Raw genomic sequence first — 25,961 nt, 5'->3', positions numbered from 1 at the left:
CATAGTCGCTTCAGTATGATTCAGAGTGAAGAGTCAACTGCTTGACCCTACTCTGCTTTTCTTTGATCACGGTTGATCTGTACCTCAGTTCCATTTACTTAATTTTTCTTCTTCTCATTTGACTTCCTTGCCTAAGAATGTTGCTACCATCTTTGTAAGCATAGAATCATATAACATGGAAGTAGACTATTTGGTTCATTGTGCTTGTGTTGCCTTTATGAAAGCCAGTGTCGTTAGTCCTACTATTTTGCTCTTTCCCCATGGCTTTGTGATTTTTTTTCAGCCCACCAGTGAATATGCAATACCACTTTGAAAATTTATATTGAATCTCCTTGACATTGTCATTTCAGAGCATAACCTGCTGTACATAGAATTCTCATGTCCGTAGCTATTTCAATCATCTTTAATTTAGATATCCAAAACAAACCCTATTGCCAGTGGAAGTAATTTATCCTTATTTCCTCTGTCAAACCCTAACTATCTGAGAGGCAGAAATATTCCTTATATCAACTTGATTTAATCATCCCTTGACCTTCTAAACTTAAGAAAAATAAACACCAAAGTTTTGCAGCCTACCCATGCTACTTAACCCATTTATTATCGACAAATTCCAATATTTATATATCTTTCCTGAGCTGGGTGCCCAAAATTTTATCGCAGTTCTTTGAATACTGTGTGTGCTGTTGCTATTTCTGGCTCATTTTCTTGTCCGTTGCCTCTGCTCTTGACACAATGAAGAGCTCTTTTGGTCAGGTTTCTGACTGTTTACTTTTATTCTGTAAGGATGTTTTATTGCAGGCAGGTTATTGCTGTTGTTTGGTTCACTTTTTTTTGAGCATGTTACCAATAAAACATTTGATCGCAGTGATGTAAACTCCAAAAGTATGCATTCCTAAAGTACATACATTTGTTTTCATGTTCCAATGCAAAGAAGATCTATTAACGGTAAATCAAAAATCAGATATTGTTCTTGTGAATTGCAAATAGTATATGTAAGTTGACAGGACTTTTTACTGCAAATATGATTTTATCTTGTGCATATTTTCATTTAGAAAAAAAATGAGGCATTTACAAAAATAATCGTTCCTCTTGGGTTTGGTTAAGGATTCAAAAATAAGCAGTCGATAAATTGCAATTGGCATTTCAGTAATATTAAGAGCTGTCAGGTTCTGCTTGCCCACTGCTTTAATGTAGTGTTAAGTAAGAAGTCAGATTTTGTGCAAAATGGGGATAGCTCTGTTGACTAATTCCTCTCCTTCAACTCGCACATCAATTCTCATTCCATGGTATATTTGGATCCCAAAAATAAGCAGCGTTATTGTGAAATAATATTTGCACCTAGAGAATTGCTATATTGCTAACCCTCCACAAAAAGATAATTTCCTGAAGAATCATTGAAGGTATTAGGATGGTCTATTGCTGAAAATCAGAGGGATTAGTGTAACTGATTTAGCAGTTATGTTGGTGGTTTGTTGATTTGGTTGGCTTAACATCAAGGCTATCTTGAGCAACAGTTAATCTTTCCATTGTCAGATTCTTTTGAAGTGGTTAGAAAGCTTGGGCTGCCTTATCTTTTCTTTCTCCTTGTTCAGATAGAGTGAGACGTTTATCACTGCACCTGTACCTGCACAGTGAGACGCCAATGTCCTTGTAGTAATCAGAAAGAACAGTTAATCCTTTTAATTTGATTTTAGAGTGTCTGGGCCATACAAGATTGAAATCTAGGTACTGATTCCGAACTTTATATTATTCATACTTATAATAATTGCATTTATTTCAGTTTGGGAAATAGTGCATGAAATGTCAATGTATCTTCAGTTTAGGCTTAGGTTTTTAAGGCCTATAAAGTTTACCTGGTCCATTCATTGCTTCTTGGTTTCTTGCAGATTTGCATTGTATATTAAGGTATCCTGTTTTAGACTTAGATGATTTACGTTAGAAAATCAGAATGGGTACAGGAGAACTGGTGTGGGGTGGAGCCAGGGCTCAACACTCAGGTGACTGCAGGCTATCAGGTGGTATGTTTAAAGAGCCTGCTGGAACTTAGCCGCTGTTGTTGTGTTTCAATATTGCGCTCTCGCCCACCGTCAAACCCATCCATGCCAACTCATGCAATCCACAGACCATCATGAATCTTCATATCTTTCATGCAATTCCATGTTCCTCACCCATCATTTCTGTTTTTACAACTTTTTGCCAACACCAGTATGCACCATGTGTAGATCTCAATAACCTTGCTGAGATTAAATGAAACAACAATCTAAATGCCTAATTACAGCCTTCATGATCATTTAAAAAAGATTCATGAAAGTCCATTCGAAACTTAAGACTACTTAACTGTGTTATAACTTCACATCAAAGGCATCTATTCTTTTAATAATCTGTTTGTGGTGTGTTTGTAGTGATTGTAACAAGGTCAGCCAACTGGACCTCTTGGAATGAGTTCTCTGATTGGGACTGACAGATGCTGGCATTCTAATAGCTGACTCAGAAGAAGCAGTAGCTAAAAATGTGTTGCTGGATAAGCACAGCAGGTCAGGCAGCATCCAAGGAGCAGGAGAATTGACGTTTCGGGCATGAGCCCTTCTTCAGGAATGAGGAAAGTGTGACCAGCAGGCTTAGATAAAAGGTAGGGAGGAGGGACTTGGGGGAGGGGCGTTGGAAAAGGCTGCCTACTTATGGAACGTTTCAGAGAACACCTTTGGGACACCTGAACCAACCAACCTAACCATCCCGTGGCTCAACACTTCAACTCCCCCTCCCACTCCACCAAGGACATGCAGGTCCTTGGACTCCTCCATCGCCAGACCATAGCAACACAACGGCTGGAGGAAGAGCACCTCACCTTCCGCCTAGGAACCCTCCAACCACAAGGGATGAACTCGATTTCTCCAGTTTCCTCATTTCCCCTCCCCCCACCTTGTCTCAGTCAAATCCCTTGAACTCAGCACCGCCTTCCAAATCTGCAATCTTCTTCCTGACCTCTCTGCCCCCACCTCCACTCCGGCCTATCACCCTCATCTTGACCTCCCTTTCTCCTCAGAAGAAGCAGTACTAAAGTCAAGGAGTGTTCATGTGTAAATAAAGAGTGATTTGCTAATGGGATTCTGGCCTCTCTGGAGTATGAGAGTTGCGGGGTATTCAGATGGCAGGGAACACCACCAATCTGAAAGAGCTTGGGAAACACACTTGTGTGCTGGCATTAACATAACATTACTCAGGATATATCCTGATCAGAGGGACTGTAGGTTGGCTCATTGCAAAATGCTCAAACTAAAGCCAAACCTTGGCCAAATTGTTCAAGCTTTCTTCAGGATCCTGGTCAGCAAACTATTATAGTTGCAGTTGGTAATCGGACCCAAGACAGCAAAAGCGTTCTACTCAACTTGACTTAAGTAAAGTGATTTGTATGTCGATAGCCAGGAGGTTATTCAGGACCTGCAAAAAACCTAAAAGAATTGTAGATGTTGGAAATCTGAAACGAAAACAAATTTCTGGAAAATCTCAGCAGGTCTAGCAGCCTGTGGAGAGAAATTTTGAGTCCAATGTTTACATTTTGGATTCGGTGACCCTTTCTTCAGAACGGTTCTGAAAAGTGTCACAAGACCCGAAATGCTAACTGTGATTTCTCTCCACAAATGCTGCCAGACCTGCTGTACTTATCCAGCAACACATCTGGCTTGGAACAGTTAAATTGCTTAGCAACATCCAGATCATAACCAATCAAAATAAATATCTGGGAAAATGGTCACTGGTTCTAATAGAGGTTGATGTCATTGATCGCAGAACCAGCTTTCACCAAAATTCACTTTGGACTCCAGACTTTAAGTTTGCACAAGACCTCAGTTAGGCCTTGTTAAGGGAAACCTTAACAGATTCAGGGTACAGCTTTGATTCTGTTCTCTTACGAAGAACAGCTGGTTCAGGTACCACTGTTCATAGTAAAAGACTTGGGGCCCAAGCTTGGTGGGGTGAAATTGGTTGCGAGCAATTGGCTCAACACTTCTCAGTTAGAAAATGGCTGTCTAAGTGAAGTCTCAATTAAATACTTGGAAGTCTTCCAGGAAGGTCTAGGATTATCAGTAGAGTCAAAACCTTGTTGCTTGTTGATCAGAAAGTAATTGCACGAATCTGCAAGGCACACCAAGTATCATTTTGCCTCTACTCTTGCCCATAAGGAGAAATCAGAAGGTTGTAAAGTGAAGAAACCACCTACACCCTCGCTAGAAACCAAGCTACCGTGGTTCTTATTTAATTATAGGACCACTCCACATGCAACTACAGGGATAGCACCAGCAGATTGCTGATTGGGAGAAGACTCTGCACCAGGTTAAGTCTGATCTTTCTGGATCTGGGGAAAGGGTGCAATAGTAAGACATGGCTGCCACTGCTATTTTCTTCTGAGGCTATCTCTCCCTCACCCCACAGCAGTATACAAAACAGCATAATTTTTGAAAGAGGGTAGCCACGTGAGAGTTCTGACTATCTTCCTATCCCTTCAGACAGTCACCCCTCTACCTGACTGTACCTGTGGTGTGGCCACCTCTCTGAACCTACGATACATCATACTCTGTGCCTCCTACTTGCCGTAGACGTGGTCTCCTGAGATATCAACTGTTTCCTGATCCCCCACATCTGATCGGAAGAGCATACCACTCCACTGACTGACTGCCATCTTTGCTCCTTTTAAAAATTAGTAAATCTTAACTTGCCTAAAAGACCGCCACATAGCTCAAATCTCAGTATTTGCACACCTTTGCTGCTCACACTCTGTACTAGGAGAACTTGGTGCCTATTTTAAGGCTTACAAGAAGCAGCTCCTGTTTTTCAAAAGCAAATCTGACCTTCCCTTACTTAAAATTTTTTAGATTTAAGCATGCAAAACATTACGATTTATGTTGTTAAATTCTAACATTTGAAAACTGTGCTGATCAGGATCAAAACCAAAACAGCCTCCTCCTAGATTCACTATCAGGCACAGTCCTCTCCTACTCTCTAAGATGGTCCTTTGGCCTTACATAGGCAACAGTTCGGGGAACCCTGCTTCCTGTGATTCCTCTCCCACTGCTGCCAAGATGTTGCCCCTCTGGACCTCTTGATAACTGCTTGGAACAGACTTGCTGTAGATGTCGTAATTGGGTGGCGTGGTGGCTCAGGGTTGGGGGAGGAGCTGGTGCAGGTGATCAGTGGTTAGCACTGCTGCCTCACAGCACCAGGAACCCGGGTTCAATTCCAGCCTTGGGCGACCATCTGTGTAGAGTTTGTACATTCTCTCCATGTCTGCGTGGGTTTCCTCCCACAATCTAAAGCAAGTTAGGTTATTTGGCCATACTAAATTACCCATAGTGTTCAGCGATGTCTAGGTTAGGTGCAATAGTCGGGGTAAATGTGCAGTAGTAGAGTAGGTGAATGGGTTCGGTTGGGTTACTCTTCAAAGGTCAGTGTGGACATGTTGGGCCAAATGGCATGTTTCCACACTGTTGGGATTCTATTGGAGAAACAACTCTTTCCCCCCCCCCCCCCCCCCCCCCCCCCCCAGGAAGGCCAAAAAAGGTGTGTGGGGATAGCTTTGACAGATCAGGTTAAGGAGAATCCAACGAGTTTCTACTGTACCTTTTAAAAGCAAAAGAGCAACAAAGCTAACGTTCCTGTGTTTTAAGAAAGGCTGTCAGGAGAAATCTGGGAACTATAGACCATTGAGTCTGACGTCAGTTGTTGGAGGGGATTCTGAGACTGAATTTACTTGCATTTGGAGAGGCAAGGACAGAATAGGGATAGTCTGCATAGTTTTGTGTGTCGGAAACTGTGTGTCTCAAACTTGATTGACTATTTTGAAGACGTGATCAAGATAATAGATGAAGGTGGATCGCTAGATGTTGTCTACGTGGACTATAGCAAGGGCTTCAATAAGTTTTTTCGCATGGTAGATGATTAGTAAAGTTAGATCACATGGGACCCAGGCTTGCTTTCATCGGTCAGAGCATTGAGTATCGGCGTTGGGATGCTGTGCTGTCGTTGTACAAGACATTGATGAGGCCATTTTTGGAGTACTGCTTCTAGTTCTGGTCACCATGCTAATAGGAAGAATATTATTAAACTGGAGAGGATGCAGAAAAGATTTACTCTGATGTTACTGGAACTTGAGGGTTGAATTATAAAGAGAAGCTGGATAGGTTGGGACTTTTTTACCTGGAGCGTAGGAGGTTGAGGGGTGACGTTATAGAAGTTTGTAAAATCATGAGCCTGTATAAGACAAATAGTAAAGTTCTTTTCCCCAGGATAGGGGAGTCCAAAACTAGAGAGCATAGTTTTAAGGTGGGAGGAGAATGATTTAAAAGGGACCTGAGGCGCAACTTTTTCAGATGGTGTGAATATGGAATGAACTGCGAGAGGACATGATTGATGCAAGTACAGTTATGACAGTTAAGAAACATTTGGACAGATATGTGAATAGGAAAGGTTTAGAGGAATATCGGCCAAACACAGGCAAATGAGACTAGATTAGTTTGGGGAAACCTAGTCAGCATGAACAGTTTGGATCGAAGGGTCTGGTTCGGTGTAGTATGATGCTCTGACTCTATGACCATAACTCCATCTCTTTCCAGCAGCTTTGCTTTTCTGTTTTATTTTCTGAAGTTGTTTGACTTTCTGTATCAGCTACTGTATCACAGCTCACATTTAAATTGTTCACCTAATTTCCAAGAAACATCTTGTTCCCTGTAAACCCTTACTTTAAAAAATCCTTTTAAATCCAGAAAATATCCAAGCAATTCACTATCTTCCAGTTCTCCACATACTCTTCCATATTCCTAAGAATGATGAGATTCACGAGTTCAAAGCCCATTAAGAGTACAGGTTAACAATTGCAGATATAAGTTTTGTCCATCGAACAACCATCGAATTTGGTTGTTACATTTTGGCATGATTCGGCAAATTCACAAGTCTTGCAGATATAGAGGCTTTGCTGTATAATCCATAAATTTAAGTATGTACTTTCAACAAAAATGCAATTGTCAATCAGATTATAAGCATGAAATATTCCTGTTTGGATAATCATAGGTTTTGAAAACAGCCAAACTTTAAATTATCAAAAATGATAACCCCTGCAGTCATGTGAACTACCAGCTGATGTAAATCAGATTAGTTTTCAATTCATGACAACTCTGATTACCTTTTCCTTAATTTTCATGATATGGATTTTTCAATAATTGCAGCTTGACAGTTCTGTGTACCTTACTGTTATGATTATTTGCATTAGCCCCCAGGTTAACACTCTTGCTGCAGCAAACATGACCTTGGTTGTACTCAGCACTGAGTTCAGGTGGCCAGCCTCTATGAAGGATACTCTCCCAGGGTCTGACCTCTGGAACAAATCCTACCTCTTTTTTTTTTGTAAGATCTGTGGAGTGTCCACAAATAGGAAAATCCAGCTCCAAGCCTTAGGTATACAGTTCTCAGATGATATTAAAATTGACACACAGTTGTGTTGATGGTTATGGACTTCATGGTGATGCAATGTGCTAGTACTGATGTGGCAAGACTACATTACAAAGGCCTGGATTTTAAAGAAGTCGGTGGGACATTAAGGATCTTGGATCACAAGGCAGTCTCCTTGATTGTTATTGTTTTGATGAGTTGACAACAGTTATTTTTAAAAAAAAATTGCTAAATGATGTTTCAGTAAGTCCATTCAGACAGCAGTAGGACTTAGTTTCTTCAAGCATTTGGCTCCAAATTCTAGGTAGTGAATCACATTGTATTATATCATGTGTTAGCTTATTCACTTTTCTGTTTGAGGCATATTTTAGAACATTACCAAGATTAAGTGCAAAAAAAGGCATGAGAAGTAAAAAAAAATGTAATAGTTAAATGACTCCATACCTAGTGTTGAAATAGCAATTGCTGAAATCCAGCATTCTATTGGACTGACCAACTTCTCCTAGAGGTAAACCGGATGCATTTCTATAGTTGCCAGTTGATAAGTTTCTGGGCTTTGTTCTTGAAGGGTGTCGGGCAAACAGTAATGGTATGCCTGGATTAGTGATGCTGGAAGAGCACAGCAGTTCAGGCAGCATCCAAGGAGCCAACAATTGCTAACGTTTGACTACATTTGGGTTTTTATTTGTAGCTTTCTTCAGTGTTCCTGTTCAGATCTTTCCTGCAATTCATATTTTAATCTTATTAGATTTTTATTTCTTCCTCAGCGGTAAAAATCTAGCCCCTTCCTTAAATTGGTTAGCTCTTCCATCATGCTCACCTCCTCTAAGGCCCTCCTTGGAGTGTGACTCCTCACGTTGTGGTTATGCACTTTTTTTTTGGCCTGTCCATTTTCTAAGTTATTCAGTTTGAAATCCTTTGGTGTGCTGTCTCAAAGCATGTTGCTGTTAAGAGGTAAAGAAATTTGTTCATGGTAGTGAAAATTTGAGATGTAGTTGTTCTGGCCCAAAAAAGATTGCTGAATTAAAATTTGCTGATGATTTGTAAGTTACTATTGAAAACACGAACAATTGAATTTATGAACAATGATTTTTCTTTTAAAAAGAAATTACTAGACTTCTTATAGCTGATTAGCTTTCTTTTGAAACAGCTTGCATAGTAGGATTTGTAATTTGCTTGAATGAAACTGTCTTACCATGCCATTGATATAGTCTTAATAGGATTAGCTGAATACTGCTGAACATTCTGCTGAACATTATCTGATTTGCATGTATCTTTTATACAGAAACCTGAGCTACAACAAACTGGCAACAATAGATCCCTCTGTTTTCACAGAACTGCACAGTCTTCGTGAAATGTATGTAATTAAAACTAATGTTGTACATCTAAACTGTTTTTTTTGTATGTTATGAAAGTAGATTTAAATATTCTGAAATTATGCTTTTTTTTACAGCTTTTCATTTATCTACTTTTTAAATGTAGTTATTTTGATTCTGAATGCAGGCAAGATTTTGCTGCATGGCATAAGCTAACTAAATGATTAACCTTGGTAGTTCCACATTAGTAGCTGCTTATTTGCTAATGTAATAATTTCAGAAGTTTTTTTTAAGACAAACATGTTTAGAAGTTATTTTCCAGTTAACAACAGGCTAAAAGTTGATAAATTGAGCAAGAGGGCTACAATGTGCCTAGAGCTGAAAACTTGGTTTGAAAATCAGCCAAAGTCCAAGAAAATCAACCTTTGTTTAAATTTGTTCTCCTTGTCAGATATATCCAAATTTCATTTAAAATTTTGAGGAGGGAAAGAAATGAAAAGAATGCTTAGGACTATTGGCCTCACATTCGAATCTCTTTCAATATTCAGCTGTTGCTGTGGCAGTGCTGTGCTTGCTATAGGATGAAAAGCCAATATAATGTTAATGTCATTTGTTTGATGAGTGACTTAAAATCTGATATTTAAGTTATATTTCTTAAATGCTGTGTTAATCTCAGCTCAGTGCATTTTTTTTTTGGTCATGTGGAACAAGAGATCATATTCTTTTGTGTATATTGCGTAAAGGTGCTGTGCTAGAGCCACTCACTAAACAGTAATATTTTTGTGCTGTCAGCAAAATCCTTTTGTAGGGATTTTACTGGCTCAACTGTTCTGTTTTACTTCAGCCTTCGTCCTTCCTGGACTCGGCCATATTCAGATGGGTACCACTCTTGCTCATTCTGAAACTACTCTCCATATAACAGGTTATCTGCTGATTTCTCCTACTCTGTTTCATTTACCTGGAAAGTTTAAGAATTTTACTGAAAGTGTTTGAATTTGGTGTATTTTTCAATACACTTAAAGCATATTTTTAGAACCACTTCTGATTATTCACTACAGAGATTTTTGAATTTTACATAATTTGATTATATGAAAAATAAGTTTTTTTTTAAGTTGTTGCCCATTACTATTTGAGGAAATCTTGCTGTATTACAGCTTTTTAAATTTACTACTGAAAAAACATAATACCACAAGATATCTTGGAGATTTTTTTGTGTTATACAATTGAACAGCAAGAAGATGCAAGTTGTTTGAATGTTAAAACTTGTTTTTAAAAAAACTGGCTGTTAATTTGAAAACTTGGTTATTTCAGGCTGAGAATATTTTGACATTTTGACCTGTTAAACCTGCCTCCTTAATCATTTTAGAACTATGTAACTCCATAGAGCTATTTTTCTTAATTTTTCTCTGTTGCTATTGCTTTTCCTAACCATCCACCCACCTTGGACTCCCCGATTATCAGCATTTAATATTTTACTGAAATGTTAAAGTGGAAAAAAAAGACTGAATTTCTTAATGTACTGTTGTTGGGTGGGTACTGATAATGATATTCTAAGTAATGTGTTTTCAAACTCTTCTGAATGTGAATAAGACAGAATGCTGACAAATAGGAGCAGAAATGTTAAGGAACGACAGTGAAGTATTGACCTGTAGATTACATTGCATATAATTCAGGTAATACTTGTAAAGTGAAAGGATAAAAAGGGAGATGAGTCATGGATTTTGTTTATTTTCTCTTGCAGACGACTTGATCATAATGAGTTGACTGCAATCCCTGAGATAGGACCTCCTTCAGCCAGTCTTGTGTTCCTCTATTTGTGAGTCATTGCTAACAGTTTATCTGTGCTCAGTGTGTTTTGATGTCCAGTTTTTAAATTAATTTATAAGCTCATTTAAAACATGTTTATTATACTGTGACTTTACTAAAGTCTAATTATTCAAATTGTATTGGTACATTTGTGCAACTTCAAAGTGAAAACAGTATTTCCTTTCTTGTTAGAATTGCATCACGGAAACTTCTCTCAAGGAAGTAAAGTCGGTGTTCCTTTTTTTATTAAAAACTTACTGCACACTGTCATGTTTTCTTATTATTTTATGCACTTCTGTGCATCTGATTTTCCTTCTGTGATTTTATGCCAATTATTTCTTCATGATAGACATTTTAAGTCATTTTGTCAGGCAGTCCTATAGCAAAAACTCATGAAGCTACCACTCAAAGTGCAGCAAAAGTGGTCCACTTAGCAAGATGGTTGAGTCATTAGTGTAATCTATCTACTTGTAGAATACTAGGAGTATAACTTGAGTGTGGATTTCAATATCTGAAAAAACTTTGTTTTGTACTCGGTTCATTCAGCAGAATGGTTGAATGTTGTGTTGTAATTTGTGTTACTTTAATGGTTAATTTTGTTAGTAATGAAAAGCAAGATCTGCTGACAGATGTTGAACAGTTACGAGCCAAATTAAAATGCAGAATCTCCAAGGTAATAATCTCTTGATTATTATGTGAGCTACAGGAAAACTGGCATCCACAACCTCGTCACCTCAGGATTTCCCATCGACAGCCTCCAACCTCATAATCCAGGAGCTCTGCACTGTCCGGTTCTACCTCTTGACAAAATCCACAAGCCTGACTGCCCCAGTCGATCCATCGTTTTTTCACCTGCTCCTGCCCTACCGAACTTATCTCCACATACCTTGACACTATCATGTCCCTCTTGGTTCAGGATCTCCCCACGTACAGTCAGGACACCACCCATGTCCACCACCTCTATGACATTCTGTTCCCTGGCCCCCAATAATTCATCTTCACCATAAACATCCAGCCCCTGTATGCATCCATCCGCCATGACGAAGGTCTCCAAGCCCTCTCCCGCCAACTCAGCCCATAGCCTTCCACCAATACACTCATTGGATTGGCTGAACTGGTCGTCACCCTCAACAATTTCTCCTTTGAATCCTCTCACCTTCTTCAACGCAGAGATGTAGTCATGGGCACCCTATAGGTCCCAGCTCTGCCTGTCTCTTCGTCTGGTATGCGGAACAGTCCATTTTCCGTAGTTACACCGGCATCATTCAACACGTTTTCCTTCGCTACATCGATGACTGTATCGGCACCATCTTGTGCTCCCAAAAGGAGGTTGAACAGTTCATCAATTTGACAAACACCTTCTACCCTGACCTCAAGTTCACCTGGACCATCTCAGACACCTACTTCCCCTTCTTGGACCTTTTCATCTCCCATTTCCAGCAACCTACTCAATACTGACATCTACTTCAACCCACCCACTCCCACAGCTGCCTGGAGTACACCATCACCCCCAATCGCCCCCAAAAAAACGCTATTGCTTACTCCCACTTTTTCTGCCTCCACCTCATCTGCTTCCAGGAGGACAAGTTCCACTCCAGAATATCCCAGATGTTCTCTTATTTCAAGGACTGCAATTTCCCCTCCCATGTGGTCAACAATGCCCATACCTCTGCCCTTGAACTGCACACCTCAAACTGCAACAAGGATAGAACCACCCCCCCCCCCCCCCACCCACCTAGTCCTCACCTTCCACCCCACCGATCTCCAGATACAACACATCACCCTCTGCTATTTCTGCCACCTACAGTCAGACCCCACTACCGGAGATATATCTCCCTCCCCACCCCTTTCTGTATAGACCATTCCCTTCACGTTGGGTCCACGACCCCACCAACACACCCTCTATTCCCGGGACCTTCGCTTGCCACCGCAGGAGGTGTAAAACCTGTGCCTATATCGCACTCCCCTCACCTCCATAGAAGGCCTCAAAAAATCCTTCCACGTCAGGCAGAGATTTTCCTGCACATCCAAACATCTAATCTGTATCCATTGCTCCCGATGTTGTCTCCTCTACATTGGGTGAAAGGCTGCCAACTTGTGGAATATTTCAGAGAACATCTACAGGACACACATACTAAATAACCCCACCACCCTGTGGCCAACCATATCAACTCCCCCTCCCACTCTGCCAAGGACATGCAAGTCCTTGGCTACCTCTACTGTCAAAGCCTAGCTACCTGACGACTGGAGGAAGAACACCTCACCTTCTGCTTTGAGACTCTCCAGCCACATGGAATCAATGTTGATTTCATCAGTTTCCTCATCTCCCCTCCCCCATAGGTGGAGGGTAATTTTGATACATTGGTGGGGAGGATGGAGTGCATTGGCAGGAAGGAAGATGGACAGGTAGATCAGGTCAAGAGTACGGTGCTGAGTTGGAGGGTTGGATGTAGCGATAATACCACTAGACCACCACGTCCCCTCCTGGAAAATAGTATAAGTAGGACAGTAGAGAGCGTTTTAAACTTATTTAAAAAGTTGGAAAGTTTGGGAGAAGGAAAATACAGGCTTACAAAGCAAGAGGATATGGCAGCTATTTAGATAAGGGTAAAAAAAGGTAAATATGCAAAATTCGTAGCTATATGCTTGAACATGCATAGTATTTGGAACAAATGATAACAAATAATGACAAATTAATGGTTATACTCTTACTGTCATTACCAGTTATGGTGAGATCAAAACTGGGAATTATAAACTCGGATATATATCTTTTTGAAAGCACAGGCAGGAGGGAAAGGATGCTGGGGGTAGTATTGTTAATATGGGATGGAATAAGTACAATAACAAGAAATAATCTTGGATCAGATCCATGTAGGTGAAAATAAATAAAAAGGGAAGATGATATTGGTGGGAGCAGTCCATAGACCCCCCTCACAACTATATGGTGGGTCAATGAATAAATCAGGAGATTGATAGCATGTAGAAAAGGCAGTACATTAACCATGGCTAATTTTATCTTAGAGTTATAGAGTTGTACAGCACGAAACAGAGCCCTTGCTCCAACTCATCCATGCTGACCAGATATCCCAACCCAATCTGGTCATCCACTTGCCATATTACTCCAAACCCTTCCTATTCATATATCAATCCAGGTGCCATTTAAACATTGCAACTGTACTAGCCTCCACGACTTCCTCTGGCAGCTCATTCCATACATGTACCACCCTCTGAGTAAAACGTTTGCCCCTTTGGTCTCTTTTATATCCTACCCCCTCACACTAAACCTATGGCCTCTAGTTCTGGAGTCCTCCACTCCAGGGAAGAATCTTTGTCTATTTATCTTATCCATGCCCCTCATGATTTTATAAACTTCTTTAAGGTCACCCCTCAGCCTCCAAAGCTCCAGGGAAAACAGCCCAGCCTATTCAACTTCTCCCTATAGCTCAATTTCTCCAACCCTGGCAATGCCCTTGTAAATCTTCTCTGAACCCTTTCAAGTTTCACAACACCCTTCCGATAGGAAGGAGGCCAGAACTGCATACAGTATTTCAAAAGTGGCCTAACTAATGTCCTGTACAACCGCAACATGACCTCCCAACCCCCTGTACTCAATACTCTGGCCAATAAGGGAAGCATAACAACGCCTTCTTCACTATCCTGCCTACTTGTGACTCTACTTTCAAAGACCTGTGAACCTGCACTCCAAGGTCTGTTTGTTCAGCAGCAACACCCCATAGGACCTCACCATTAAGTGTATAAGTCCTACTAAGATTTGCTTTCCCAAAATGCAGCACCTGGCATTTATCTAAACTGAACTCCATCTGCCACTCCTCAGCCCATTGGCCCATCTGATCAAGATCCTATTGTAATCTTCTTCGCTGTCTGCTACACCTCCAATTTTGGTGTCATCTGCTGACTATACCTCTTATGCTCACATCCAAATCATGTATATAAATGACAAAAACTGGTGGACCCAGCACTGATCCTTTTGGCACTTCACCTGTCACAGGCCTCCAGTCTGAAACAACCCTCCACCACCACCTCCTGTTTTCTACTTTCGAGTCAGTCTGTATCCAAATGGCTAGTTCTCCCTGTATTCCATGTAATCTAACCTTCCACCCAGTCTCCCATGGGGAACCTTGTCGAAAGCCGTACCGAAGTCTGTATAGATTCTCCTGTTATCTCTTTTAGACCCCTGGAATACATTCCATCAGGGCCACGACACTTATCTATCTTTAGCTTGCCCAAAAGTACTTCTTTTGTGATAATGATCGTTTCTAGATCCTCACAACCTTAGTCTCCTTGCCCTTCACTGTGAAATCCGACACAAAATAGCTTTCAATGCCTCGGTTGTTTCCTCATTTCCCATTATTAAATCCTCCTTCTCATCCTATAAAGGACCAGTGTTTACTTTAGCCAGTCTTTTTCATTTTATATATTTGTGGAAACTTCTACTGTCTTTATATTCTGAGCTAGTTTACTCTCATAATCTATCTTAAATTTCTTGATAGTTTTTTGTGGCTTTCTGTTGACCTTTAAAATTTTCCCAATCTTCTAGTTTCCCACTGGTCTTTACCACTTTGTATGCCTTATCTTTCAATTTGATAGCCTCCTTATTTCCTTAGACATCCATGTCCCTACAGTACTTCCTTAGACACCCCTTTGCCTACAGTAATTCCTTTTCAATGGTATATACTTTTGCTGAACACTTGGAAAAATTGCTTCGAAAGTCCTCCACTGTTCCACCATAAAGTCTTTGCTTCTAGTCTACTTTACCCACCTCCTCCTTCATCCTATTGTGGTCTCCTTTTTTAAGCACGGGACCCAGATATTGGATGTTATCTTTTCATTTGCCATCTGTATTCTAAACTCAATCAAACCATGACTGCTCCTTCCAAGAGAATTCCTAACTATGATATCATTAATTATTCCTGTCTCATTACATCGGACGCAATCTAGGATAGCTTGTTCCCTTGTTGGTTCCATTACATACTGTTCAAGAATATTATTGCGGGTACATTCAATGAACTCCTCCTCGAGACTGCCTTGACCAACCTGGTTTGACCAATCGACATGTAGATTAAAATCCCCCAAGCCAGCATTCTTGATGAAGAGCTTATGCTCAAAACGTCAACTCTCCTGCTCCTTGGATGCTGCATGACCGGGCTGTGCTTTTCCAGCACAACACTCTTTGACTGTGATCTCCAGCATCTGCAGTCTTCAATTTCTCTTACTTGTTAGTAGCAGTCATACTGTGGTAGTTGGCTTTTGAGTCACCATGACACCCAGTGATCGGAGCAGTCCAGTGGTCACCTCTGACATGCCCCCCCAGTGTACAACAGCAATCATCCTAACACCCAAACAGTGATGCATTGGAACATTGTTCAAGTGAGCCATAACACACTGCACTGCCCTGGAGCTGTGCAAAGCAGAAGACGAACACCCACACAATGTCTTCAGAGAAAATATAGTCACCAATATTTACACAACAGTCCATAGCGTGAAGATGCAACACGCCCAGACACTCTGCCATACATTGAGGACATATCAGAAACGATGAACAGATCACCATGATTGCCCACAAACCAAGTACCACACCAAGACAGCTGTTAACAAGTATAAAGGATTCCATACCCACAATCAACAGGACCAACGTTATATACAAAATACCATATAAAGACTGCCAAAAGTACTACATCGGGCAGAGGAAGGAAATTAGCCACTAGGGTACACAAGTACCAACTAGCCACCAAGAGACATGACCAGCTATCAGTTTTATCTGTATACGTGGACAGCGAAGGACACCAATTCAGCTGGGACAATATATCCATCTTAGGACAAGCTAATGCATGGAAATGCAGAGACATGCATGGGAATTCCTGGAAGCCTGGCACTCAACCCGAACTCCATTGTAGAATTAGACCTTCTATACCAACCATGAAGAAACAGAATCAGATCTTCTTGTAGATTGACAGAGATAGTCACAAGGAAGAATTCAATGTATTCAGGACAGTTTCTAAGAATAATATGTTGTGGATCCAAACTGGGATCAGGCAGTTTTGGATCTAATGATGTGTAATGAGGCAGCATTAATAAATAAACTGAGACAAAAAAAACCCCTAGAAAACAGTGACCAGAACATGATAGAATTTAACATTCAGTTTAGAGGGAGGATCTTGGTTTGGAAGCGTCTATACAAAGTTTAAATTCAAAGGAATGAGGGCACAGCTAGCTGGAGTGGACTGGAAAAGAGGTTTAGAAGCAAAGATGCAATGGCACGTGTTTTAAAAAAAAACAAATGGCTCACAGTAACTAGTGAGAAAGAAGGATTCTAAGAAAAGGATAAGCTAACTATGGTTGACCATGGAAGTTAAGGTTATGATCAAATTGAAAGACAAGATATACAATGTGGCAAAGAATAGTGATAAACCAGACGTTTGGGAAAGATGACCAAAAAAAGAGAGAAGATAATCTTTGAGGGTAAATTTACAAGTAACAGCAAGAGTTTCTTTAAATATATAAAAGGAAGAGAGAGGCCAACATTAATGTAGATCCCTTCAAGAACAAGGCTGGGGAAATGATAGGGAACCAGGAAATATCAGAAGATTTGAATAAATATTTTGCATCACTCTTCATAGTAGAAGCCAATAACAACATTCCAAAATTACTAAATAATCAAAAGGCAAAAGAAGGAGAGCTAATTAACTACTATGCAATCAATAGAGATAAAGTGCTAGGGAAGCTAATGGAACTAAACGCTTCCTCTGAAGTAGGGGCATTGGTGTTCTTTCTTGATTGTAGCGCTGACTTGGATAGACTAGGATAGATTGTTGGTGACATGTACTCCTAGGAACTTTAATCTGTCTACCACCTCAACCTCATCATCCTTGGTACAGCCAAGCACGTGTCCTCTACTCCATTTCCTGAAGTCAATGTCCACCTCCTTCGTTTTTCTGACATTGGGGGAGAGATTGTTGTCTTTACACCATGCCATTAAGCTGTCTGTCTCTTTCCTGTACTGTCTTGTCTTTTGAGATATGGCCCACTATCTGGTGTTGTCATCAAATTTGTAAATGGAATTAGACCAGAAGTTGGTCACACAGTTGTGAGTATATAAGAAGTGTAGTTAAGGGATGAGTATGCAGCCTTGTGAGGCACCAGTGTTTAGGATTAATTGTGGAGGTGGTGTTGTTGCCTATCCTTACTGATTGCTGTCTGCTGGTCAGGAAGTTGAGGATCCAGTTGTAGAGGGGGAGAACAGAGTCCTCCATCTCGGAATTTGGAGATATTTTAGTTGAAATTATGGTGTTGAAGGTAAAGTTAATAAATAAAATAAATAAATGGAATGTTGTCTTTATATTCCTTTTCTTGTGAAATAAAATATGAGGAGATTTTGCTACATCTATAGAAGGCATCAAGGAGACTAAAATTGGAATACTATGAGCAGTTTTGGGTCCCTTTTCTGAGGAAAGATGCAATGGAAAGAGAGGCAGTCCAGGGAAAGTTTACTGGATTGATCCTGGGTGTGCAAAGCGGTTGAGTCGGTTGGGCCTGTACGCAGAGTTTAGAAGAATGAGGAGACCTTATTGAATCATGCAAGATTCTTTGGGACTTGACAGGATCGGCACTTACACCAGCACCAGCCCCACCTGTTCCTCCGCTTCATCGATAACTATATCGGTGCCACCTCGTGCTCCCACGAGGAGGTGAACAGTTCATTAAATTTATCAACACTATCCACCCCGACCTCATTCACCTGGATGATCTAGGAAACCTCCCTCCCCTTCCTGGACCTCTCCATCACCGTCTCTGGTGACCGACTAACCACAGACATATACTACAAGCCCATCGACTCCCACAGCTACCTAGACTGCACCTCCTTCCACCCTACCTCCTGTAAAAACACCATCCCTTATTCCTAAATATTCCGTTCTGCCGCCTCTGTTCCCAGGGTGACCAATTCCACCTCAAGTTCCAAATGGCCGCCTCCTTCCACGATCGCAACTTCCCTACCCATGTGGTTGACAGTGCTCTCCAACGTATCTCCTCCACGTCATGTACCCCCGCCCTTGAACCCCACCCCTCCTAGTGCAACAAGGACAGAACCTCCTTGGTCCTCACTCCACCCGACCAACCTCCGCATACAAAGCATTATCCTCTGCCACTTCCACCATCTCCAAATGGACCCCACCACCAGAGATATATTTCTCTCCCCACTCCTATCAGCATTCCGAAAAGATCATTCATTCCGCGACTCCCTCGTTAGGTCCACATCCCCAACCATCACGCACTCTCACTTCTGGCACCTTTCCTTGCCACCGCAGGAAGTGCAAAACCTGTACCCACACCACTCCCCTCACGTCCGTCCAAGGCCTTCCATATACCTCAGAAATTTACCTGTCCCTCTACCAATGTCATCTACTGCATCCATTGCACCTGGTGTGGTCTCCTCTACATCGGGCAGACAGGATTCCTTCTTGCGGATTGTTTCAGAGAAAATCACTGGGACATTCGCACCCACCAACCCCACCGTCCCGTGCTTGAACACTTTAACTCTCCCTCGCACTCTGTCAAGGACATGCAGGTCTTGGGCCTCATATTCCGCCTTGGGACCCTGCAATCACATGGGACAAATATGGATTTTAACAGCTTCCTCATTTCCCCTCCCCCCAGACTATCCCAGTCCCAAGCCACCAACTCGGCACCGCCCTCTGGACCTGTCCATCACTCCCCCCTCTGACCTATCATCTTCTCCCTCACCTTCGTCCACCTATCGCTTTCCCAGCTACCCACCCCCAACCCCAACCCCAAATCCCCCTCCCATTTTATCTCTTAACCCCAACCCACAAGCCTCATTCCTGATAAAAAGGTTTATGCCTGAAATATTGATTCTCCTACTCCTCTGATGCTGCCTGACCTGCATCCAGCACTATACTCTGAGCTCCAGTATCTGCAGTCCTCACTTTCTCATAGGTCTGGGCAGGTTGTTTCACCTTGTGGGTAAATGTAGGCCCAGAAGGCATGACCTCAGAGCAAGTGATCATCCAATTAAGACCGATGAGGGGAAATTTGTTCTCTCACGTCATTTTCAAGGCTGCCAGAAGCAAAATTTTAAGCAGTAAGAGAGTCCAGCGTTATGGGAAGAGGAAGGCAGGAAAGTAACATTTTTCAATTATGAAATCAGCCATGGTCTCATTGACTGATGGAACAGACTAGATGGCCTACTTCTGATCATAGCTTAACATGTTATTTTGGATTTGGTCGCTGTTTTAAATTTGAAACATTATTTTCATACTTCAACATTTCTTCATCCACTAGAGTACAGCAGTTCGAAATTATTTTTTAGAATCTTTTGAAATAAAGTTTGTTGCTGAAGAAATATTAGCTAATCTGTAAGTGTTCTGTGCTTGTGTACACAACAGATAACATGTTGCTCTGTCCAAGAGAGCTCTTGAGTGGTTTGTAGTACAGTACATGGCCAATTGGCCAAGTTTATTACTTATCACCTCTGCTTACCTGTATTTTCTTTTGAGAAGTTTAATAAAATCAATTTAATAAATTCAGCAAAGAGTGCTTGGCAGAGCAAACCTATTGATTAAATGTTGCTGATGTAAATTTCAAATTTGATTTATGTTGGCATAGTTTCTGTTTTCTGTAGGCAGAACTGCTAGGAAACCCTGCCTCTTTGTGAACTCATTTTAGTAACTGATCATGTAATGAAAAGTATTGATGTCTCTCTCTCTCTCTCTCTCTCTTTCTCTCTCATTTCCCTCCACATCTGCCCCCCACCCCATGCCCAACACCTTCTAAAGAGTTTTCAGTGTTCTGGACTTAAACTTACACATTGGAAGTTTCTCCCAAAACCTCTCTTTCCTTCAGTATTTCTTCTTAATTTGAGTTTTGTTTTTGGCTAGTGTGATGCAACTATTAACATTTCAATTATGCACTGTCAACTTCAGATTACCATGCCAATGATAGAGGATTCAGTGAAGTTCCTTTACACTCATTCCCGTAATTTATTTAACACCTAATCTCAAGAAATCTTCAGTTGCAATGTAATAATGTTCCCCAGTTCTCAGCTGCAATGCTGTGTGAGCCTTGAGATTTTTCACCAGTGCTAAGTTGGAACCAGTTTTGTGCTGTTGCCAGTATTGAAAATAGATTGAGACTGTGTGCAGTCAATTTCAAACAGGACTTTTACAGCCAAGAGAAAAGTGAATTTTTACCCTTTCAGTCTGTGTGGAATTTTAACCTATTCTTTGGTGCTGGCAGATAAATAATCAACCTGTTATAACTAAAGCCTTTTAACATCTATGCTGTCAGTCAGCTCATCTAGTTCCCGTTATCTTTTTTTCTATATGGTATACATTGGAATATTTGTGCTTACTGTTATGCATCTTTTAATATTTAGATACATGATGCTGCTTCTATATCTTTCTGTTGTGCAATGCAGGCGAAATGGTCTCAGTAGTTTTTGTCACAACCGAAATTAATCAATCACCATCTCTGGTGGTCTTGCTGCACTTCATTAAGCAGTAAACATAATCCCTGATATTTATACAAGTGGGCATCGGTTGTTATAATGTGCAAGGGCAATGAGAGCTTGATGAGTTTAACAACAATAATTAGTGGGTTTTTTTCAGTGTTTCCCATCCAGTTGCTGTCCAGTTTGAGAGGTTGTATATCTACTGAATGGGAATAATTGCATTTTGCAACAGCAGAAACACAGGGTGGTGGGTTCAGTGCAATAATTTTATGGGTGGGGAAAAAGGGATAAAATAATAGATCTGCTTGAAGGGTTTAAAGAATTTTGTTCTTCCTAGTCCAAAGTAGTACGGGCAAGGCAATTAATTAGTAAATTTGGCAGCCTACTGTTACATTGTCATTCTTCCTGATCTCTGGGAAACAGCCTGTAACTCTTAAATTTAAACAGCTGCCAAATTTGAGGCAAGGGGCCTCTTTAAATAGTACAATTGTAGACTATAGTGTGTGATACTTGATGTACCCTAAACTTGTTGTAATTGGACTGGAAGTAGATGTGTTTGTGTCTGATTGAAGAAGGATTTCACATTTTTGCTACTTAGTTTAATCTAGGTAATTTAACAATTTTTGTGGTTATTTTTACAACTTGAGTTATGCTTTACTAACTTTCTGCTTGTAGCACTATGTGCAATTATAATTTGAACTGAACAACATTTTAACAGTTGTATTATCAGATTTGTATATGTTGTATTGGGGAAAAACACTTTATTGATTCTTCTTTGTTTCTCTGATAATATTCAAACTTGGAGAAAGTGAGGACAGCAGATGCTGGAGATCAGAGCTGAAAAATGTGTTGCTGGAAAAGCACAACTGGTCAGGCAGCATCCAAGGAGCAGGAGAATCGACGTTTTGGGCACAAGCCCTTCTTCAGGAATGAGGAGGGTGTGCCAAGCAGGCTAAGATAAAAGGTAGGGAGGAGGGACTTGGGGGAGGGGCGTTGGGAATGCAATAGGTGGAAGGAGGTTAAGGTGAGGGTGATAGGCCGGAGAGGGGGTAGGGGCGGAGAGGTCGGGGAGATGATTGCAGGTCAAGAAGGCGGTGCTGAGTCTGAGAGTTGGGACTGGTGGGGGAAGGGGAAATGAGGAAGCTGGAGAAATCTGCATTCATCCCTTGTGGTTGGAGGGTTCCTAGGCGGAAGATGAGGCGCTCTTCCTCCAGGCGTTGTGTTGCCATGGTCTGGCGATGGAGGAGTCCACCCCCTCCGCCAAGTCGTTCCTCCCTACCTTTTATCTTAGCCTGCTTGGCACACCCTCCTCATTCCTGAAGAAGGGCTTGTGCTCAAAATGTCGATTCTCCTGCTCCTTGGATGCTGCCTGACCAGCTGTGCTTTTCCAGCAACACATCTTTCAGCTCTAACATTCAAACTTGTATGACTTTAGATTGAGAAAACACTCAAATGGTAACCATGGGGTTAGTGAAACCCAACAGCACTGAGGTAAACAATACACTATTTGTAAAAAAAAAATGTTATAATCATGGACAATTCTAATTGCTCTTAATTGTTCTGGCAATAATAGTAATACTTTGAGTAGGATTTTGGTTATATCCAGCACAGACTGGGAAGCCACAGTGAAATAGGAGGCAAAGTTCCAAGAGATGTAAGGATACAAGCAAAGTGTCCATGTCCTTTTCGCATCACTACTATTGATGCAGCCAGGTATAAGCATGTCTGGTGCCACTTCTGGCTCTCCCTACTCCCTGCCCCTCGGGGTGTGGGGCAAGAACTGAATCTCAGTCAATACCTTAATGCTGTCATTCTTGTCTTCTGCTCTTATTGGTTTTAAGCAATTTTGTGTGATATGGATGTTGCTAACAAGAGCAGCATTTGTTGCGCATCCCTAATTATCCTTGTCAGCAATTGAGAGTTAACCACATTGCTGTCTGGAGTCACATGTGGGTTGACCATGTGAGAACAGCAGATTTCTATCCTTACAGGACATTAGTGAACTAGATGGGTTTTTCTAACAATCAGTGATTATAATTTCCCGATCACCAACTGCCATGGTGGAATTCGAGTGCATGTCCCAGAACATTAGCCAATGCCTCTGGATTACTAGCTTATTGTCTCCTCATAGCTGTAGAAAAGAAAAATAAATTATGATGATACACTATGTTTCACGATTTCACTTGCATGGTCAATTTCATATTCAACATGAAACACAAAAATACAGTTTGACCTTAACAGTCAGTGATGGTGTTGTGCTTAGATATGTATGGCATGGATATGTTTCAACTCCTTCCACTCTGTGCATGGGAACAATTTTTCTACATTCAGCCCATTGAGCCCATGCATAAATGCAGATGCCTCTACCATTTCTCTTCGTATCATTTTGTTTCCTGGGCAGTAATCTACTCAAAGCAATAAGGCTATGAAGTTCAGTTGGTTAGATATTGATACTTTTTCAGTTTGAGCAATGACTTACAATTCCCCGGGTGGACAATCGTAATAGTTAGCAAGTGATTGCCTTTTTCTGTACCTTAATAGAAAATAAATATTGTTGCAAAAAATATGCATGTGTTTGAGAACAGATCAGCCAGTACTTGTCAGCAAAGAGAATTAAAGATGTAGGATAGAGATGCTGTGTGTAACCTATTCGTCTTTTCCTCATCCACTCTTCCTTATCATTGACTATTTTCAGTTTTATTATTTTGAAACAGTTTTCATGGATATCTGATTTTGGGCAAGAATTGGACACCTTTGGTTTGCATCATCATGGAAAAATCTTGCCGTGCAACTTTTTAAAGCAGGAAGATTTTTGTTGCACATGTGGAGTTATTCGTTGTCATGATGCGGCCATCTATTTGGTTCACCAGACCACCTCACTGCTGGACACAATCATTATTCCGCAAAATAACCTCTAAATTTGATACTAGTTAATTGATCTGGAAATTTAATGTTCTGTTGTGGATGCTTGAGATTGGTTCAACCCACACAAGTAAAATGGTGTGAAGAGCTTGGTCATTTACTTAGTAAATTTCATTTCCTGTTAGTGGCAGTTCTGTTGACCTGAGGAAGAGCTTGAAATGATATGTCAATATTCCTTTATTTTCTTTGGGCAGCATCTTTGCCATTCATTGCTGTTAGGAGAGAAGAGTGAGGAGACAAAATTTGCCGAATGGTAAGGCCCTACCATGAAGGATTGTTACAATAGCTGTAATTAAACTTGACAAGTCCTTTTTACGGTTAAATGTCTAATTGGAATTTTTTTAAAAGGTGAGTCTAAAGTAAAGGACAAAAAGTATTTTAGCTTCTCATTTAAAAAAAAATTCGTTTCTGAACAGTTGATTACCATAATCAATTATCTTTTCTCTTTCTGTCCTTTTTTTCTGAATATAAATTGCATCTGGTGCCTAAGGATGAAATTGTGTTTATTGGAAGTGATTTCCAGAATGTTGAGATGTAAAGTGGAGTGGGTAATGAGGCCGATTTCCTCACACAATGTTTTGACAAAATTTATAGTTGACTTTTATTATTCATTACACTTTATTTAGTGTTGCTGTGTTGAATGCAGACAAAAAGCAGAGGTTGAGACGGCAGCTCATGTGAAATTTCACAGGCTTAATATAATAGAGTACAGGTGGATGGTGTACGGTGCCAGACATGTTGGATGATACTCCAGGATTGGGAATGAATATGTTGTAAGTTACAGTCTAAGTCTTACACTCAGTATGACCCTACAGATTGCTCAAAACTAATACCTTTCAGTCTAATTAATTTTAGTAAATATTACAAGTATTTGAACTGGAATTTTAATTTCTGAAATCTCCCTCCTCGTCAAAAGATAGTCCTTTATATTGTAACCCTCTCAAACCAATTGAATGGCCCCATATTTTGTGGAGGATTGGAAATATTAAGTAATCTTAAATATCTTTTATAACACTGTGATACAATAATGGAGACTTTACAATTGATCCTTCCACTTTGAAAGCATCCATGTACCAGTTCTTTTTTCCTTAGTTTTTGTGTGCAGGCTAGTATTTATTGCTTATACGCCAGTATTCATATGTGCACACACATCACATGCTTTTTGGAAAGCATTCAGGATTAGAAAACATAATTTTATATGCTGAGCGAAATTTTGTGTTCCAACATTGCCCTAGCAAATACAGACAACCTTGGACATTTTTTCCTTGCCCGAACAAAACTGAGTTGTTGGAAGAGTTAGTTTTCCAAGAACAGTTCTAGATGAGCTGCAGAGATGTCACCACACCTGGGCCAATTGGGTAAAGACAACAAATGGCTTTGCTAGCAATACATTTCTTTCATGAAATAAGTTTTAAAATCTCATTTACTTCAGCAAAAGAATGTCAGTAGTAAGGAATTTGAGAATATGCTCTCTAGGATTTAATATATAACTAAAGTAAAAGCAAGTTTACCATGGAATAAGAAGACTAATACTTGTGTAAATAAAATTTTAGAGTTGAATTAGAGAAACCTAATGCAAAAAAATTACAATGATCTTCTGAACAGGAAAAGAAATCCTATATTTTTATTCACAATGCAATTTGGGTGAGTTAGGTGAGTTTTTATTTGATAAATGAAGTAAAATGGGCTGAACAGCATCCAGATTTCTGCCTGTCTGTGTAATAACTGTTTATTAATGAACATCTAGTAGGACTATTGGCTTTGCAGATTTGAGATTTTCTTGCTGCAATTTGCAGATTCATTGACATTACAGTTTTGAGAATTAACTTCTTATTTTAGATTATTTTGGAATATTATAGCTGTCAAAATTAATATGTTTATTAAGAAATTTATTGAACTGTAGTATTATCTTGGTTTTAACACTTAATAGAATCAATCTTGGGAATTTTTGTTCTGTAGGCTGTACAAGTATGAACAAAGTGACTTTGGGATTT

At 40.4% G+C, this 25,961-nt stretch overlaps 1 protein-coding gene across 2 annotated transcripts in view; it reads left to right on the top strand.

Annotated features, from left to right (window-relative positions):
- Positions 1-25,961, top strand: part of lrig1 (leucine-rich repeats and immunoglobulin-like domains 1) — a 117,759-nt gene that overhangs the window by 33,162 nt on the left and 58,636 nt on the right. For both annotated transcript variants that reach the window (XM_060835676.1, XM_060835675.1), the window contains exons 2-3: positions 8,723-8,794; positions 10,495-10,569. In XM_060835676.1, coding sequence (XP_060691659.1) covers positions 8,723-8,794; positions 10,495-10,569 — 147 coding nt within the window. The remainder of the gene's footprint in view (positions 1-8,722; positions 8,795-10,494; positions 10,570-25,961) is intronic.

Source organism: Hemiscyllium ocellatum, chromosome 14 (genome assembly GCF_020745735.1).
Source record: "Hemiscyllium ocellatum isolate sHemOce1 chromosome 14, sHemOce1.pat.X.cur, whole genome shotgun sequence".
NCBI classification, from domain to species: Eukaryota; Metazoa; Chordata; class Chondrichthyes; order Orectolobiformes; family Hemiscylliidae; genus Hemiscyllium; species Hemiscyllium ocellatum.
The sequence above is the reverse complement of the archived record's forward strand: the minus strand, read 5'-3'. Positions and strand labels throughout refer to the sequence as shown.